Below are 14,188 nucleotides of genomic sequence, written 5' to 3'. Positions count from 1 at the left end.
CACTGGCTAGAGAAAAGGTAATCATGCTGCACCATCTAATTATTAAGAAAAGTTGATGAAAATGTGAAAAGCAGTGAAATTTTTCAGAAAGGACACTGAATTGTGGAATATAGAAATACATTTAATATTCTCCATAGAGAACTATATTTTTGAAGTTATCTAAGGTTTTTTACAGTATTTAATATAGTCTGTGATTTATTAAATAACAAGTTAAACAAAACACGATACACTGGTTTATACTACTAGATGTTTGCTTAAGATAAGAAAATGGAGAAAAATACACCACTTCCACTTTAACTCACGAATGTGAAGACTAAAAATATTTTTAAAAAAAATCTGGAGCGAACTGAGGAAGAGTAAGACTTTTTTTAGCTGTTTTCTCTCAGTCTCACTCTATCTCAGATACTGCTGTGCAATGAAACTCCAAGAAGCATTGCTGCTGCAAAATTAATTTCCAGAAACGAAATTCAGAGGCTGAGTAGAAGAGAGTCCAAAATTTGCACTTCAATGAGGAAAAGCAGGAAGAGTTCATGCAGATCTACAGAAGCCACAACACATGCTGACTTTGTCCAGGTAGCAGGAAAAGCAGAAAAAGGAAGATAAAGGGTGGGCTGATGCAGAAGTGTTTAGGGATCAGTGCTGCATCAGGGAGAAAAACAAGAAGTGGAGGAAACAGGAGACACTCAGAAAGCCACAGGTCCCAAAGAGGAGCTGCAGATGCTATGCTGCAAGGGAGAAAGGATTTGGGAGGCAGAACAAATTACAGAACTCAGACTTCACTCACTCAGCTACCCACTGAACAGTTTATTTTCTGTTTTGGGAAAGTCAAAGGAAACTCGCACATTTGTTTGATTTTACCAAAACTAATGGGTAAAATCCCACATCTGCCATCAAAAGTCAAAACCCTCACAGACCCATTCACAATGTTTTCCACATAGTTAAGCCTTAAGCTCTCTTCTGTCTCTCTCTTTTGCTTCTCAGATTACATCACTCGTGCTTATTCCGCTATTCATAGTTATTGCTCTCCAAGCTCTCTACAACTATAAAGCTTTCTCCTAGGTTGATAGCTGCATACCTAAAAAGCTTTTGTGAAATTTAAACCTCAAAACAAATAGAACTACTGCCATATTTTTGGCCAGTCCCTTTACATGCCAAATCATGTCTGCAACATATGCAAATTTAGCTTAGGGGATGAGTTTACTACTGGGGATTTTTTTTGTTGTTGCTCGTTTGTTTTTTTTTAAATAAGAAAACTGAAAAATTTAACTGAAAGCACAAATGTCAAGTTGCAAGCCAGGAGGAGTAATTCAGAGGACAGAGAGCTCTCAACATGTAACAACATAAAATTGGTAGTTTGCTTCTCTTTGCTAGGGAGAATTCAGCATTTCCCAAACTGTAAAGGCAGGTAAGATGCACGTTCTGCTCTGTGCAACACCATGTTTCCCATGAAAATAAAGAAATTATGTTCAATTCACACTTTCCTTCTTTTACCTATGTGGAAACAATGCATAATGTAAAAACAAAAGTCAATGCCTTCCTTCAACATTCTACTGTCATCTCTCCACTGATGGTTAACCTGAGCCTACCACAAGCATCCAAAACTAGATAAAACGAACCAGCTTTCAAACTTTTAGATTCCTTCATGCACTACTCTTCTGTAATATTTCAGGAACCTAAATAACATGATTTTTCACCCTGAAAGAAAATTCACTTCATTTGAACGCGGAAATATTTTAACAGATTTCAGAAAGCCTCTAACTGAGGTGAAGGAGTTCTTTCAGTGACTATTAGAATTTTCAGTGCCACAGTAAGTTAATGATCCTTGCCAAATAAGGCCCAGTGTAGGTATTATAAACAATCAAAATTTTCTGAAAACTTAACTTACATTATTTAAAAATCACACCAGAGTAGGAGATCTAAATTGCAAAACATTTGCACAGGTTCCTAATGGACAATGTCTCATATCTCCAGGCAAGATCCCACAAGAAACGTGAAAAAAATCCCAACCTGAACATGACAGTTTTTTTCCTTTTTTTTAAACACAAAAAAATATTAATGCTGTTTCACTGAGTTCACATTTACTCTCTCATAAAACAGAATTTTCCCCTTTGTAGAAATAAAAGTATTTTCACAGGAAAGATAATTTCCAGCACATAAAAACTATATTAAACATTCTAACAATTAAGGAATTGCTTGGTTGCACAGGTGGTTTAACATCACCAGATACTACCTCCCATTTCTTTCAAGTTGATGAAAGTTATATTTAACTTGTATAAACATTTTCCATAAACTTTTACATGCTATATGCAGTAATCAGTTCTTTTTCATAATATTTATTAGCTGTTGGCATATCTTTGTCTTTTGACAAAACTCAATTACACAACTGTGTCAGCTCTCAGGACAAGACTAAAACTGAGTGAAATACAAATCCTGCTCCTCTCTTTGCCCACACTTCCACTTCATGTTCTACAGCACCAATTCTGATCAAACACCATAACCAGTTGTTCAGATGGAATGAACAGACATGTACACACTCATTTTCCAGCACCTCACTGGTGTTCTGGAACAGGAGCTGAGAAAAAAAGAGAAATGTCTGTGCCTCAGACCTGCAGAAGCCTCTAAACAGACATTGTGATGCAAAGAAAGAAAGAAAGGGGATAAGGGGAATCACACACCCCAAGCCTCTCCCCTCCAATTTTCAATTTTACTCAAAACACCAGGAAAAAATTACTTTTGTTGCCAGTCAAGTAAAACATAACGAAGTCTGTTTGTTTCTTGGCAAGGAAATGAAGTGGCCATTCTGGAAACATGGGATTGGTACACAAATGTAAAGGAACTATAAAAACACAGCAATCATATTTGTGTATACAAGCTAATATTAGCCATTAGGAGGGAATTCATGATTTTGGAAGGCTTAGTTATAAATATTATACTTTTCCCTCACTCATAACATTAACTTCCCTTCCATAAAATCACATGGCTAGAAAGACCAAAGTTAGAAAAAAACCCACAGTACCAGACAACTGAAGAGTAAAATTACTGAGCCAGAAGTGGTTTCACTTAAAAAGAGACTGACACTGACTAAAGTGATTAGATAATGTTATTTACTGCTTTATGTGACATAATGGTGGCAATGCATGTATTAAGAGAAGATTAGAAACCATCAGTGACTACTTTTCCTTACTCACAAACTCTTAAATCTTGGTGAGAAAAGAGAAAATGTTAGAAATCTGTAAGAGGGTGACTTGGCTTCCTTAACTTGCCCACTAAGAGAAAATAGTTTTTTACAAGTGCAACAGAAATGCAAATATATTTGTCATCTAAGTCTTGAAAACAAAGCTATTCAGCTCTGCTTATGCCATCAACACTACCAGATTTAGTAAATACGCAAACTCCTGTTCAGCACTTCAACATACTAGTTTAAGAAAGTGTCAACATTTTACATAATCATTTGGGAAACTGACACTGAAAAGCATAACCTGAAATTCCCTGTAAACTCAAGACTTCCTGAATCCTAAATACTATCCAAACTTAATAATCACGAAGACACATTCCCCTTATTTGTCAATCTTTGTAGTGGATTTCATAAGTCACATTTCAACCATTTATTTCTATTTAAATATTTCTGCTTGTCCCAGTTTTTCCCATGACACTTCAAAATTGTCTCTCACCCGTGCCAATTCCTTGCTTTCTAAACTTGTGCATGACAATGACCCTCTCCTTAGAGTCTGTCAGCCATAGCCACAGTGATCACAGAGGGGAAAGACGACTTTAAAAAATCAGAAGTAAGTGAAAGGCCATAATCTTAGAAGCAAAGAACCTCAGCTCTCTAGATAGCACAAAAAGGAGTTGTTTTTCTTTTTTTTCTTCAATCTGAGCCACACATTTAATTCTTCCAACTGTATTTCTTACTCCTCCTATCCTCCCTTTCCCATTTTTCATCCTTTCTGGTTCATAAAGATTGCCATCTAAACTTCTGCACAGTCAACAAGAGAAGGTTTTGGCTCCACTTTATCAGTGGATGCTCACAAAATAGTTTGCAGCAGCAGAGACCTACTCCTCTGGAACAGCCTCATGAAAAGACAGTTGAAGTGTTGAGGAGGGAGGGAAGGAAGGGAAGTCACAGGCTTCCTGCTATTAAAAGCCAAATTTAAACCCTTTCTACATCAAAAGGGCCTCTGTTGTTGGCAGTAATGCAAAGAGTAGAAAATTTGGTTAATACGGCTTCTTCATCATGCTAAAAGGCAGCTCTTCCATGCTGAAGATGAGGAACACTGGAAGAACACTGAGGGGAAGCCACACTCCCATTTTTCATGGAATTGCTGCAGGAAGAGGTCAGATGATAGCACAGCCACCTGAAGCCACCATTCTGCAAGAGCTGAGAGCAGGCTAAGCCCTCCCAAAACACTCCATCCAGAAAAACCTGTGCTGTAAAACATGCTCTGTGTCTCCAATACTCCCCTTACCAACGCCACAGCACTCTTACTTCCTACACACCACCTTCACTACAGGAAGAGAAAAAAAAATATATTTCTGTCTCTAATTGAACTACAGATTATAAAAGGAACATTGAAAAAAAAAGTCTTTACTGTAGTTAACTTGCTACAACTTTAAACCACCTTCACATTAATCTTAGCTTTAACTATTCAGCACATTAATTACCTGGAGCACTTGATTTCATGCAGTTCCTCAAATAATTAATTAGCTAAAGGGATTGAGGATTGGAGTCCCAGAGGAAATTCTAGTTTTGTAGAACTACACAGATTTCACCTTGTTAAATGCTACAACAATTCACCTCAAGGCACATGACAACTTCAACTATGTAGGGGGAGAATCCCAAAACCAAATCAAATAAAATCCCCTCACACCCACTGAAGTAGGCCAGGGTTTTTAGCACTGGATATCCTGTTTAGTCACCAGAAAGAAGAGTAACACTAAACAAAAACTTCTGATTCCCTCGTTCATAGCATTAGACATTTTTCCTAACAAGTATCCTCTCTCTGCTTCAAACATCCATTGTCAAAGGGCGACCAAACCAAAGGCAAACCACTTTTTGACAGGACTTTAAGCTGGATTTCTTTCAAGGCACAAGAATAACCTGTACCAACAAAAATAACTCAAAATTAGTTTTGTACAAGTACACAAAAATTAAAGAAAAGTCTCCTCATCTGCAGTGTATCACTGTTTTCACCACCTCTCTCCTGCTACTCATCACATCAGCTGTGGTTTGTATGCAAACATGTTTACGTTCCAGAGCAACTGATCAGGACATGAAGGGAAGTAATCCTTCGCTCTTCCTACCCTTCCAAAAAACCTCCATGCTATTTCTCTCACTAGCTGAATCCCACTTCATTTTCTCACGTGGTAAGGAGGGCAGAAAGGGAATGAATCAGGCAAAAAAAGGTAACGGAAAGCGAGACAACATAAAGAGCAGTTAAGTATTTGGAAGAAAATACAAGTTACTTGAGGACAGATGTGTAACTTGCAAGAATTTCAAAACACTGAGAAACAGCCTTTTCCCTGCTGGAAAGTGTATGTTATGATCTACTGATTATTTTTGGCAATCAAACCCTAAAAATTACGCATTATAACTTACTCCCTATCCATTTTAAACATACCACACTTCTGAATTTGATTTCTATGCACCTCAGTGTTCTAACATGTACGACCCACCAAAGGACAAGCACAAGGGACAAAATGCCATGGGTTCTGGCATAATCCACAGCTCCTGAGCCTCAAGCAGCTTCCCTGCAATTCTTGCGTGGCTCCTGCACAGGGACATGGCTGTGATTGGCAGCAGGGCTGTGCTGGCACGGGGCTGCCCAGTAATCCAAATCCCTTGCTATGAGAAGGCAGAAGCCAGCAGAGCCTCCTGAGGCCAAATTTGCCATGTTGCCCTGGATTCCAGCTGCAGGCTCAGCCCTGCCCAAAGCTACAACCCAAAGGGAGACACTTGAGGAACCCACTGCTGCAAATCCCAGTGTGTCCCAGTCCCTCACCAGCTCTGCACAGGTCTCTGGGCTCCCAGTTCCACACAGATTTGGGTATGCAGCTTGCAGGGTTGGTGTACATCATACACCATTCATTACACAGCATCATTATCCATGTGCTTAAAAACTTCGAAAAAACGGTGTTGATTAAGGGGATTGATACTTTCAAAGGTACCAGGGATCCCTCACTTCCACTTTCATTTATGAAATTTTACTTAGCACCCAATTTTGACAACCAAGTCAACTCATGCAAGTCTTCTAAGAGGTCTCTGGTAACAAGAGCAGCCCAAAGGACAGAGACAGCTCAGCAGTAACAGGATGCAGGACTAGGCACTTATGAAAAAGTTGTTTTGGAAAATGTTCCTTATAAAGAGGAGCTAAAACCATGTAGCACATAATGTATTTATTATGAATCAGTCTGAACTTTCATCCAAAAGACTGTGTACCTTATCCTGGACTATCATTTTCTGATTAGGAAGAAGTACTGTCCAGGCTCCTTGGCTAAACTTCTAGCTCAGATAGTCTCATTAGAGAATTAACTACTGGAAGACTAACAAAATCTTAACCTTCCCAAAAAAGGCAGGATTCACAAAATAGATGATAACACTAAAAGCTAAAGGATGGCAATACAAAACTATTGTGTTTTGTGTGAAAAGTAATGGCAATACATAACTATTATGTTATGTTTGAAAACAAGCAAGACAAAAACAATAATGCAATCTAAAAAAAAATAAATTTAAGCACAGAAAATAAGCTTTGAAATTTTAACACTTTGATTCAATTAGTATTAATTCAGCAAGCTTTGGTATACACACACAGATAATTGCAAGTATCAACTAACATGCAGAAGAATCTCTTCCTACTCTCTAACAAAGTTAGATTTTTGTTTGCTAACTTTTTGACTTTCTCAGATGAGGAACAAGATAGCCATTTTCCCGATCTTAATGCCATTCCCCTCCTCACAACTGCCAAATAACTGAACAGATATTAGGTGCAAAAAATAAAAGCTTTTAGAAAGATAATTTAACACAAACATCTGGACAAGCTAACACGAAGAAATCCCCAAAATTCAGAGTTCAATTTCATTCTGCGAGGAGGCAGAAAATAAAGCCTTACTTGCTGTAAATAAAGAAAATTGTGCTCATTTTGCACACTGACACGAGGCATGTTTACAGCAATATGAATCAATGTGCTATAGCTGAGGTAAATCAGTGTCAGCCATGTTGTGAAAGAAACTGCAGCTAACAAACCCACAAAACTCAAGACCTAATCAAATCAGCTGTGCCTTGATAAAAGTAATTTTACACTGCTAGACCTTACTTATAATTGGTGCCTGACTTCAGGTTAACGTCTATTAATCTCATCTAAAAATACCCATCCAAATTCTAGAGACAGTGAAACAGCAGCAAGAGGAAAATACACAAGATAGAAACCAGGAGCGCTGACTGCGGCGCACAGGCACAAGGTACGTTGTAAAGTGAAAAAGCAAATGCACTTACTCAGCATTAAATCCATTCACGTGCAAGATCCTCATCTGCTTGACTATTGTGCTTTTACCGGATTCACCAGCACCTAGAAAATGAAAGTAAATCAATTTCAGAAGGAAGCATGAGTGATTAAGGGACACACTAGAATTTTTTTCTTCGGGGTAAAAACGAGAAAGTTGGGTTTCTCAGTGCAAGAGCAAAAAGTGAAAGAAATGATTGCCACTGGAAACTTCAGTTGTAGCTAAAAATAAATGCCCAGCTCAAGTCATGTGTCAGATCTGAATCTTGGATCATTTCACTGTCCGTTTTTCCAGTGTCAACGTTAAAAGCAGATTGCAGTATTTGGAAGGAAAATGGACAACTTCAACATTTTACAGCGAAGACGGCAGAACATCACAACCTGGCTGCCTTGTCACTACTAACCGATTGGATAGGCTGACTGAAATCCCCACTAAACCGAAGAAATTTTGTTATATCCTTTAAGTATTTTAAGTTTGGCTGCAGTTCATCATCAACCAGTCAAACTCTGCAACTTAAATCACAAGGAATAAAATATGTAGATACTCACAGCTGAAAAAGGAAGGCATCCCTTTAAGCCTCCACCCACAAAGCTACAAAAAACCTCCTTCTCTTATTTGTGTCTTGTAAGCAACCTCCCACCCTCCCTACATGTTCCAAAACCAACCCTACACACAACGAGACGCAGAGACCACCTTTTGTGGCTGCCTGCTCCAAAGAGCTCCCCCACAGCTCCCCCCTGCTCCCCCTCCGTACCTGCAGTGCAAAAACCCCACTCCACTTTACTCCAGTTTCCAGAAGTAGATGGATGCTATTTCTGCTGTGCTGCTCGGATGCCAGTGCACAGGGCAGCCCATCTGCCTATAGTACCCGTTTTTCCATGCACGCTGAACAACTCCAACAGCAGCATTTAATTGAGCTGCTCCACGCTGCCAGATCGGCAGCTTTCTATATAAAGCAAACATATTTTTGCAGGAGTAGTAGCATAACGTGGCAGGATTTAGAAAGATTCCCCTTAGCATCTCCTGGCTACTCATTTATTCCCCTCCTCAGCCTGTGTCTCACCCACAGGAACCGTACGTCTGTGGCAGAACGGGCAGGGAGGTACAGTTTGTATTTATAGGATGTCAGGCCTCTGCTAGTACACACTGACAGCACAAGCCTCCATTTTGAGCTTCATGTTCAAAACTGTATTTTAGCAGTTGCATTTCAAAGTTCGTTTTCTCACAAATGCATTCCCCCTCTGCTTTGTCCCTTCCTTTCCTTCTCCCTCGTGAATTCCCAAAAGTCCTCCTCTGCTCTCCATAAAACCTGCCTGCATGTTTTGCCACTTTAATCCCAGAGCCTTACTCCTTTTTCCTCTCCTTGCTCACTGGCGTTTTATAAGCATTTAGAGAGCAGTTTTTATCTACAACACTTTATGCAAGCGCCACTTCTCCCCTAAACTACTATTTTATACCATACACCCTCTGTTTCATCAGGCAGACTGCACCATGCACAGGTGGCAAAACTAATCAAGAATTAGAATCTTGGGATAAAATAAAGAGACTGAATCCTCTTCACAACTAAGAATTATTCAGGAAGGCAGTATCTGCTATAGTAATATGTCCATTTAAAAATTAGTAACAACTAAATTTCAGCTAACACCAAATCACATATTTTATAAGCATTAGGAGCCAAAATCTTTACTTCACTTGGGCCAAGAACAGGGCTGGACAGTTGTTGCATTTGCTATAAACACACACGGTTTGGTATTGACACACCTGGGTTCTCTGGATCGGATACAACACCAGTGAACCAAAATCAAGCACTACATACACATTTCTCCATAAGCCTCGCTCCATATTTGGCTGCTCGTTAAGGCCATAATCTCACCAACAATTACACACACGTTTAACTTCACCACCAAGGAGAGTTCCATTAATTTCAGTGGGACTGCTCGTGGCAGCAGGGCAAGCACGTGTACAGCGATGGGGCCTACGAGCATAAACCCACTGAATATTCAGCAGCTCTTCTTTCTTGTTATTTGAATATGATTTGGAAAGATTAAGAACACTTTCCAAGTGCCTGGCTTTTTATTTCACGTGTTTTATAAAGGAAACATAACATAATAATAGGAAAGTGACCTTTTGTATTTTTTACCACTGAGTCTGAGTTACAGACTATCTACAATCCAAGGCAGAAACTGTAGCAGCTGAACTATCACTTTCAAACACACACATAGATACTTTACTGCCATTCCTAAACACACACAGAATTTTATTTGCAATTATCTAAACTGTTTTTCAGCCACCAAAACTAAAGAAAACAGAAAGGAAACCCAGGCAAGCCCATGATGTTTCTGTTTGCTGAAATTCTGCCTCTTACGAAAGCAACTCGTCTGATGACAAATAGTTTCTACGTATCTACGTAATGTTCAGCCTGAAATCTGGAAGTCCAAGACATTTCCCAAGAGCTGAAGTCCAAATTATCCTGTTAAAAGATTTCTGCTGAAGCCCTGGCAGGCTCCTCAGTGCTGCAGGTGCTGCTGTACTCCCAGTCACTCTCCATTTATATTAACTCTCTTTCTTCAAATGAGCATTTGAAACACTTCACCGGTGATAGTACACTTCCAAATTCACCGTCTTCAAAAATTCTTTTTTTTTTTTCTTTTTTCCCCCTTTCAATTAGGGTTTTTTCTCCCCCAAAGGGAGGCAGCTCGGCGAGGCCTAGCCTGTGCTCCACGCTCCAGCCCTGCAGAACGTGCACAGGCTGTCCCTCGGCGTGACCAAAACAACCCACGGCTCCGAACTGCAGCTGAGCTTAAAACACTACTTCAAAATACTCTGAAATAACCAGCCTGGCAAACATTTGCTCGTCCTCTCCGATATCGACATTTGGACCTTTCCCTTCCTGGAAAGCCACAAGCCGCATTTGTAAATGTATCCGCGGAAAAACAGGAGCAGGTAAGCCGCAGGAGCGGCTGGAGCAGCACCTGGAGCCCGGCTCGGCCAGCGCTCAGCGCGCCTACCTCAATTCCTGGTGCGACACCGGAGGGTGCCGAGCCCGCCCAGCCCAACGCGGCCGCGCTTCCCTCCGGGACCGACATCCTCCCTCCGTTTCCCCCAAACGATTCCCCGACTTCCTCCCTTCCTCTTCCTCCTCTCCCCGGCCTGGCCGCACGTCCCTCGGCACCCCGGCCGCGGCGCGGGGAGCGGTGTCCGGCCCTGCCGCGCTCGCCCGCGGCCGCTGTCACTGCCCTGCCCTGTTTATCTCGCAGGCTCCCCGCGGGCCCCTGGCCGCGGCATCCCCGGCCCCCTCCCCACGCCCGCCCGAGGCCCGCTGCCCCGCGGGCGGAGAGCGGCCCCGCGCCGCCGCTCCGTACTTGCCCCGGCCCCTCCCGCGGCGCCCCGGGCGCTGCCCGAGCCCTCCCCGCCGCTCCCCCGCACCGCGCCGGTCCCCCCGGCGGCCCCGGCCCCGCCGCCCCGGGCGCTGCTCTAGCGGATCCCCGCGGCCCCGGGTGGGCCCTGCGGCTCCGCTCCCCCCGCGGCCCCACCTCTCTCCCCCGGCCTCGCCGTGCCCGGGCTGGGGCCGGTGCCCCGGCGGGGAGGGGACGGCCCGCGGCCCCTTACCCAGCAGGAGGAGCCGGTGCGTGGCCCTATAGACCTGCTTGTCCTTCTGCAGCTGCTTCTCGATCTTCTTGTTGGCCTCCCGCTGCGCCTTCTCCTCGTTGCGCTGATCCTCCGTCTTGCTGTTCCCTAAACAGCCCATCTTGGGGAGGGGAAGGCAGGGACGCGGGGCGAGGGGACGGGAGGCGGCCGGGGCTGCCGGGGGGAGGGAGGGAGGGAGGGAGGCACTCCCGGGCTCCCTTCTTCTTCCTCCTCCTCCTCCTCCTCCCCCCCTACTCGCTGCTGTGGCGGCCGCTGCCCAGAGCCAGAGACATGGAGAGCGCCGAGCCCGAAGCCAGCCGAGGGGGGGCCGATAGCGATGACTTTGCTGCCGCTCCGCCGGGCCTCCTCCCCGGCAGCTGCAGCTGCCTCTCCTCCCCCGCCCCCCGCCGATCCCCTCGGCGCACCTTTCCCGGGGGGTGCGGAGCGATCCGCGGGGATCTCCGCGCCCCGGCCGGGCCGCCGGCTCCTCTAGAGGCAGCAGAAATGCCCCCCCCCGCGCCGCACGCACAGGAACAAATCCAGCTTCAGTGCCACCCCCAAAAAAATAATAATCCTCTTTAGATCCAAAGGCACGGGCTCCAGGCGCGGAAACCTCCCCAAATGCTCGGCGGGGAGGATCGGGAAACGTCTCTTGCTCGCCTCTCCCCCCGCGCCGCGGGGTCACGCAGCCCCGGTCCCTTCCCTCGCCGGCCGCCGCAGCTCCTCGCCCTCCGGCCGCCGCGGGTCCTTCCTCCCGCACCGGGGCGGGGGGGTCCAAGCCAAACCCCCCCCTTTTCCTTTTTTTTTTCCTTTTTTTTTTTTCCTCCCCTCTCCTTGCTGCTGCTCTTTTCACATGCGGTTTCCAGGCGGCTGAATCCTCTCGGCGAGAAGAAAATACAAAATAAAATTTAAAATAAAAAAAAAATTTGAAAAAAAGCCCGTTTGCTCTATGCCCGGAGCACAACCTGTCCCTCACGGGCGGATTTTTCCCCGTCTTATTTTTCCTGCTCTCTCCCGCATTTTTTTTCCTCCTTTTTTTTTTTTTTCCCTTTCCTTTTTTTTTTTTTTTTTTTTTTTCCCCTTCCCCTATTGAGCGGCTCCGCGGCGGCGGAGCGCGGGGTGGGGCGAGCGAACCCACACTGCACGCTGGGAGCGAGCGGAGCCGCTCACATGATGCCCGCGTCACCCCGCGCCGCCGCCGGCGCCCTCTTCGAACCGGCCCCGAGCCTCCCGGCACCGCCCCGGGCACGGAGACACCCGCCGCTGGCCCCGAGCTCATGGCACTCGGAATACATTGTAACGCGGCCGTGCCCCGCGGCGCCTTGTGCTCCGCTTCCAAATAATTCATGGGGAAGTTATGGTGCTGAACGGTTTGTGTCTGGATTTGGGGTGGATGCGCTTCTCCGGGCGCGGGGCTGCTCGCTCGCACCCCGCGATTCGCCGGGCTCCATGCCTGCCTGCTCCTATCCATCCCTGCCCGTTCTATCCATCCCTGCCTGCTCCTATCCATCCCTGTCCGTTCTATGCTATCCATCCCTGCCCGTTCTATCCATCTCTGCCTGTCCCTGCGCATCCCTTACCCATTCCGGCCAGGACTGAGGGCTCAAGGTACCAAGGGATGCTGTGTGCACCAGCGAGTACAACTGGATGCACACACTCGCTACTCTGTATGGTTTTACACCCTGTCTAACTCCATTTTCTTCTCTAAAATACGTTTTGGAAACGTCGTTACAAAGATTACACAACTTACCAGTTACACCTGGAAAACAAAGGTTGGCATTTTGCTCTCTGCATAACCCGGTTCCCACAAATACAGAGGTAGTTTTTTCCCTATGTACACACCCCAACACATGAGTTAGTGAAATGTCCTTTACTATACAAATATTATTTACCCTCATTTGCAAAATTCGATTATCTACCACACTGTTCCCACGAACACACCTTCTTACATCATCCCATTACTATATTTAGAAACACCCACAGTAAAATAATTATGTGAGTAGAGCAAACAACTAGGAGGTCACAACTAATGTCATCAAATACATCTGTTGAGCTGCCCTTGCTGAAAGAGGGGTGGACCTCAGGAGACACAGGGCACATCACAATCACTATTTTTAAATGCAACAGAGGCTAAGAGTTCTGGAGTCACTGGAGACTCTAGGTGTCTCTAGGTGTTCTTTCAGGCTAAGAGCAGTTTTAAAAGGTCTTAGAGAAACTTGGCTCATCAGTGCCCAGATTAATCTGAAGCAAAGATGGTAATAATTCCTTGTATCTTTTATAGGTTGTTTATTTGTATAGTTTCCTTATAATACAATATTCAAATATATTTTAACTGTGGAGTTTACAAGACATAAAGTACACAAAAAAACAGAATTCAGACTGAAAATTATAAAACCCCATACTTTTTTTTATTGTTTCAGGCATGAAGAGAATGCAGAAATGCCAGTAGCTGCCACCTCACACAGGAAGGAAAACCTGCCCCAGCCTCCAGGCTTTGGTTCCCTGCGAGTCCCAGCTGGAGGGAAGGGAGCTCACCTCAAGCTCCAAACATGAAGGAAAACACAAACAAAATAGAAATTATTGCTTAAGATATACAAAAGGCTAAAATCTTGGTGAATGGTGTCTGTACAGGGAAATGGGATGGTGTGAATGCTGTTGTCCAGCAGTGCACACCCATCCCTTCCCAAACAGAAACCAGGACAGGCTCTGCGAGGTTAAACTCCAGCAGGCATCGCTGCCCTCCTGCTGCAGACACCCTGTGCCTCTGTCTTTGGGCTGAGCAAAGCATGAGGTAGCTGAAAAGGAAAAACACACTCAGCTAATTCACAAAGCTCCCAGTTACTTACAACAGAATTAAGAATTAGCTCCTTGTATTACAAATGCTACCAAAGCGTGAAAGTGTCAAAAGCTACAGAAAAACAAAAAGAAAACTCCCACATTGTGTAACCTACCAGCAATTCCAGACTTTTTTTGTCTTTCTGAAATATGACAGGACTCAAGACATCAGGCACCACCCGCACTTCACAAACCCAGTGAACTGCCAGTTTTTTCAGTGCTGTCCTGA

At 44.4% G+C, this 14,188-nt stretch overlaps 1 protein-coding gene and 1 long non-coding RNA gene across 3 annotated transcripts in view; both read right to left on the bottom strand.

Moving 5' to 3' along the window:
• Positions 1 to 14,188, bottom strand: part of GNAS (GNAS complex locus) — a 131,639-nt gene that overhangs the window by 71,172 nt on the left and 46,279 nt on the right. The window contains exons 1-2 of one of the 2 annotated variants that reach the window (XM_085079144.1): positions 11,107 to 12,260; positions 7,490 to 7,562 (exon numbers count right to left, since the gene is read on the bottom strand). In XM_085079144.1, the coding sequence (XP_084935270.1) occupies positions 7,490 to 7,562; positions 11,107 to 11,245 (212 nt within the window). In that variant the 5' untranslated portion in view covers positions 11,246 to 12,260. Of the gene's footprint in view, positions 1 to 7,489; positions 7,563 to 11,106; positions 12,261 to 14,188 lie in introns of those variants that run through there. The other variant, XM_085079145.1, reaches the window with a different exon arrangement.
• On the bottom strand, positions 10,162 to 11,023 carry LOC146428557 (uncharacterized). The gene is made up of 2 exons (XR_014855952.1): positions 10,506 to 11,023; positions 10,162 to 10,387 (listed from the first exon to the last, which is right to left on the bottom strand). It is a non-coding gene; the product is annotated as an uncharacterized LOC146428557 (long non-coding RNA).

This window comes from Lichenostomus cassidix, chromosome 20, assembly GCF_008360975.1.
Source record: "Lichenostomus cassidix isolate B80296 chromosome 20, HeHo_3.0, whole genome shotgun sequence".
Taxonomy (NCBI): domain Eukaryota; kingdom Metazoa; phylum Chordata; class Aves; order Passeriformes; family Meliphagidae; genus Lichenostomus; species Lichenostomus cassidix.
This window is presented reverse-complemented; position numbering and strand designations above follow the sequence as displayed.